Source organism: Anneissia japonica, unplaced genomic scaffold, assembly GCF_011630105.1.
Source record: "Anneissia japonica isolate Jap-2015-1 unplaced genomic scaffold, ASM1163010v1 scaffold1005_len2656397_cov198, whole genome shotgun sequence".
Lineage (NCBI taxonomy): Eukaryota > Metazoa > Echinodermata > Crinoidea > Comatulida > Comatulidae > Anneissia > Anneissia japonica.
The window spans coordinates 1,322,745-1,326,118 of record NW_022683792.1 but is presented as its reverse complement, the minus strand read 5'-3'; the positions used below and the strand labels follow the sequence as shown (position 1 = coordinate 1,326,118).

Below are 3,374 nucleotides of genomic sequence, written 5' to 3'. Positions count from 1 at the left end.
CCTATAATATCCTATATATATCGTCAAAAGTCATAATGGCCCAGTTGGTTAAAGCTTTGAAAATAAAACAGGAGAAATAAGCTCAAATTTTAGTTGGGACAATTTTAATCTTTTTTTGGGGGGGGGGGGTTTCTTTTTCTTTCTTTTTTTTTTGTTGCTTTTGTTGATTTCTCTTCTTTAACGTCTACAAAAAAACATAAATGCAAAAGACTGTAGAATACGTTGATGCATATCACTAACTAGGCCTTGCTATGTCAGTATACGTTACGCAATACTAGTACCGGTAGTGTCTTTGCAAGTTGGATTTTATCATTCAGGTACCGCCATGTTTTTTTATGTGTAATTTTACTGTTTCCATGAATTGTATCTTTAACATGATTGTAATCATTCTTTTTGTTTTTTCAAACCTATAAATCAATAAACTTAATTATTTACTTTAATACCGTATTTATCCATTCATTTAATTTTCAATAAAAAATAACAAAAACAAAAACAGCAATAACTGCAGTAATATAAGATTAAGAAGAGCAAACGTATTAATAATATGATATATATGATTATATATTTGCCTCGTAGGATATTGATGACCTAAGAATGAGCGCTGATCCTCACAATAATCCCAGGTACGGTGTCCGGAATAATAAGTAACCATATTAATCGAATTAATCAGCAATCTTACTTATTTAATATTATTTAAATCTTGTCTTATTGTTCGATTTAGTTAGATTTTAAAATATTATATAAAGGAGGAAGCAAACTACAGGTATTATTAGAAATGCAGATTGGTGATGTAGTGTGTAACGAAATAATCTATATTTAGTATCAAGGCAGAACACATTACATGGTTCAAAAAACGCTTATGAATTGTCGATATGAATATTACAACCGGTACAAATATGATGGAAATTAAACACCGATGGTGCTATTGCCTTAGGCTCATGTTGCAAGGCTGGTTTTTCGTATTTTTAGGCACAATGGCCCCTTCTGGAGTGTAATTCAAAATTAACTGTCCAATCCGTGGAAGACAAGCGCCTGTCTCACAAATACTCCGTTGTCCCACATGTTTTACCTACGGTATGTTTGCGCGATCAGTTTGTTATTATTATTTTTGGGGTGGGGGTTAGTCGGGGCTCAGCGGAATGGTACATCATACTGCTGTATCATCATATTTTTGTTGTTCGTCCTTGTACAGAATAGAGGCCCTATTTGATGTAGCCGGGCACTTACTGCGTCGAATGACCGTCAGCCGACGAATCCAAGTCCGCTCCCTGCATGCGCTAGACGACGCTGATTGCCGGTGGGAGTCTAAATAGATTGGCAATAAAAAGAATCCGTTGCGCGCGAGTCGTGGCTGTCGTGAGTGCTTGGCCTCCATAGGCCTATTATACATCGTCCCGGATTGGAATACCTAGTTAAAATAATAAAAGACCGTTTGACAATTAACAAATATTGTTTTCAATAATAATTAATACATTCAATAGCTCAAGTAACAATTAAGTTACAAACCTCAGATTATGTAGGGATATTAAAGTACGTTAAAGTTATTACCAGCCAATTAAGTGTCTATTGAAATATATATTTATAGGTCCGTTCTTTGTTGAGGAATTCTTCTCTCATATAATTTCAATTAACAGTTATTTATAATTACTTACTTATATTGAGCCTGTACAAAGTAAACAATTTAATTATTGGATCTATAGTTTATCACAAACGGTTATTACAAAATCACCTATTTGAGCTATGCCTACGCATAGTAATAACAGCTCGATTTATTTTCTTTATATTATGTATCGCCCTCTCGCTTGTTGTTTATGATAGTATCCTTCATAAGATGAATAGGCACACTCACAGGAACGATTGACATCAGCCTAGGCCTATCTTTAATGTAAATTGTGAACTACACTAATGTAAGCGGACGTATTAGTATGGATTTATTTTCAAGGCTCATTCAAGTACAGATAATAAATAAGCATAAGCTTGCAATCTCTCGCACTACAGACAATTAATAAAACCACTGACTCGAAAAAAAAAAAAAAAAAAAAAAAAAAAAAAAAAAAAAAAAAACAGCTCAAATGAAACCTGATTGCTTTCGCATTCGTTTTTCTTGCTTTTCCTAAATCGTTATTTCTAATCCACTATCGTATCTTTAATGACTTTTTTTTAAATCTTACTGTGTATACGCGGAAGCCCCTTGGATATTGTTACTAAATCCTACAAAACACGTGTCACGTGCTTGTTGAAAACGTGGTTTTGTGGGACAAGTGTGTATTATTGCTCTGTGTTCTGATTGGTCAGTTGTTAATGTATTTGGCACTACGGTCCATTATTATATGATTTTATGAAACAAAATCATAATATTGATGAAATTGATATTCTAGATTCCTATCATATTTCAATAATATGGAAAAATAGCTGCAAATTAAGTCTTGCTATTGAACAGTAAACCATAAGTATGATGTTAAACACTCAACCAATGTCATTTTGATATCGTCCATCATCAAGAGATATTTGATTTTTCACATATTAACAAAATACTGTAATTCGGTTTTTGTACTCTTTGGTAATAATTTTTACTACACTTATACTAAAAATTCATAAAAAGCTCATTCCGGTCCTAGTTTTCAAACAACCTAGCCCATTTCTTGTAAAACTGCAATGTAGCCTATATCTATACTTTTGTATTGAATTGTTGTCTCAAAATATCCGCTAATTGTTTAGCCATTTTGGAACTTTTCTAGTGAGTTAAAATTTGATAAAAATGTTTGTTTGGTGTGATTTGTACTTAATATCATGTTTTGTCTTTCAGGTCGAATGCGATGGAAACCAGGGTTAACGGTTTATTACCTGGATGCCCAAACCTGCTGCATCCGGATGATGCTAAAATGCGCCACGAAAGAGAGGAACATTTAGCCAAAATAAATTCACAAAAAAACAAAATTATGCACAAGAAAAAGATAACAGACGAAAAGATGCCAACCGTGGTTATGGATTTGCATTCTTTTAACTCTGACAACCGACAGAATGGAAATACGTTCCCAAGTTTCAGCAAGAAATTGTCACGATCACATTTGACTCTGGGTAAAATTACAGAGGGCGATGAGGACGCTGTTGATACAGAAAATGAGAATGCGTTTATAACGGCAAACCGGAGATGGAGATCATGTCCCGGGTCCCCAAGGCATAATAGCCCGTACTTGAGAGAATACGCTTTTGATTCTACCTTTCACAAATGCGTTACCAACAAACTATTGAACGAAAATGAAACTCATCGCAACAAGCCGAAGAAAGTAGTCCTACAACTACCCCAGATTGTTGTCAGTTGACCCTGGATATCAGAAAAGATTGTTACCAACTCAAATTATACAAAATTTGCG

General features: G+C 34.1%; 1 protein-coding gene across 1 annotated transcript in view; it reads left to right on the top strand.

Annotated features, from left to right (window-relative positions):
• The window catches only part of LOC117101986, an 8,455-nt gene extending 5,132 nt beyond the window's left edge, over window positions 1-3,323 (top strand). Inside the window, exons 2-3 of the mRNA XM_033242145.1 lie at window positions 577-623; window positions 2,807-3,323. Of these exons, the coding sequence (XP_033098036.1) occupies window positions 577-623; window positions 2,807-3,323 (564 nt within the window). The remainder of the gene's footprint in view (window positions 1-576; window positions 624-2,806) is intronic.
• The last annotated feature ends 51 nt before the right edge of the window (window positions 3,324-3,374 follow it).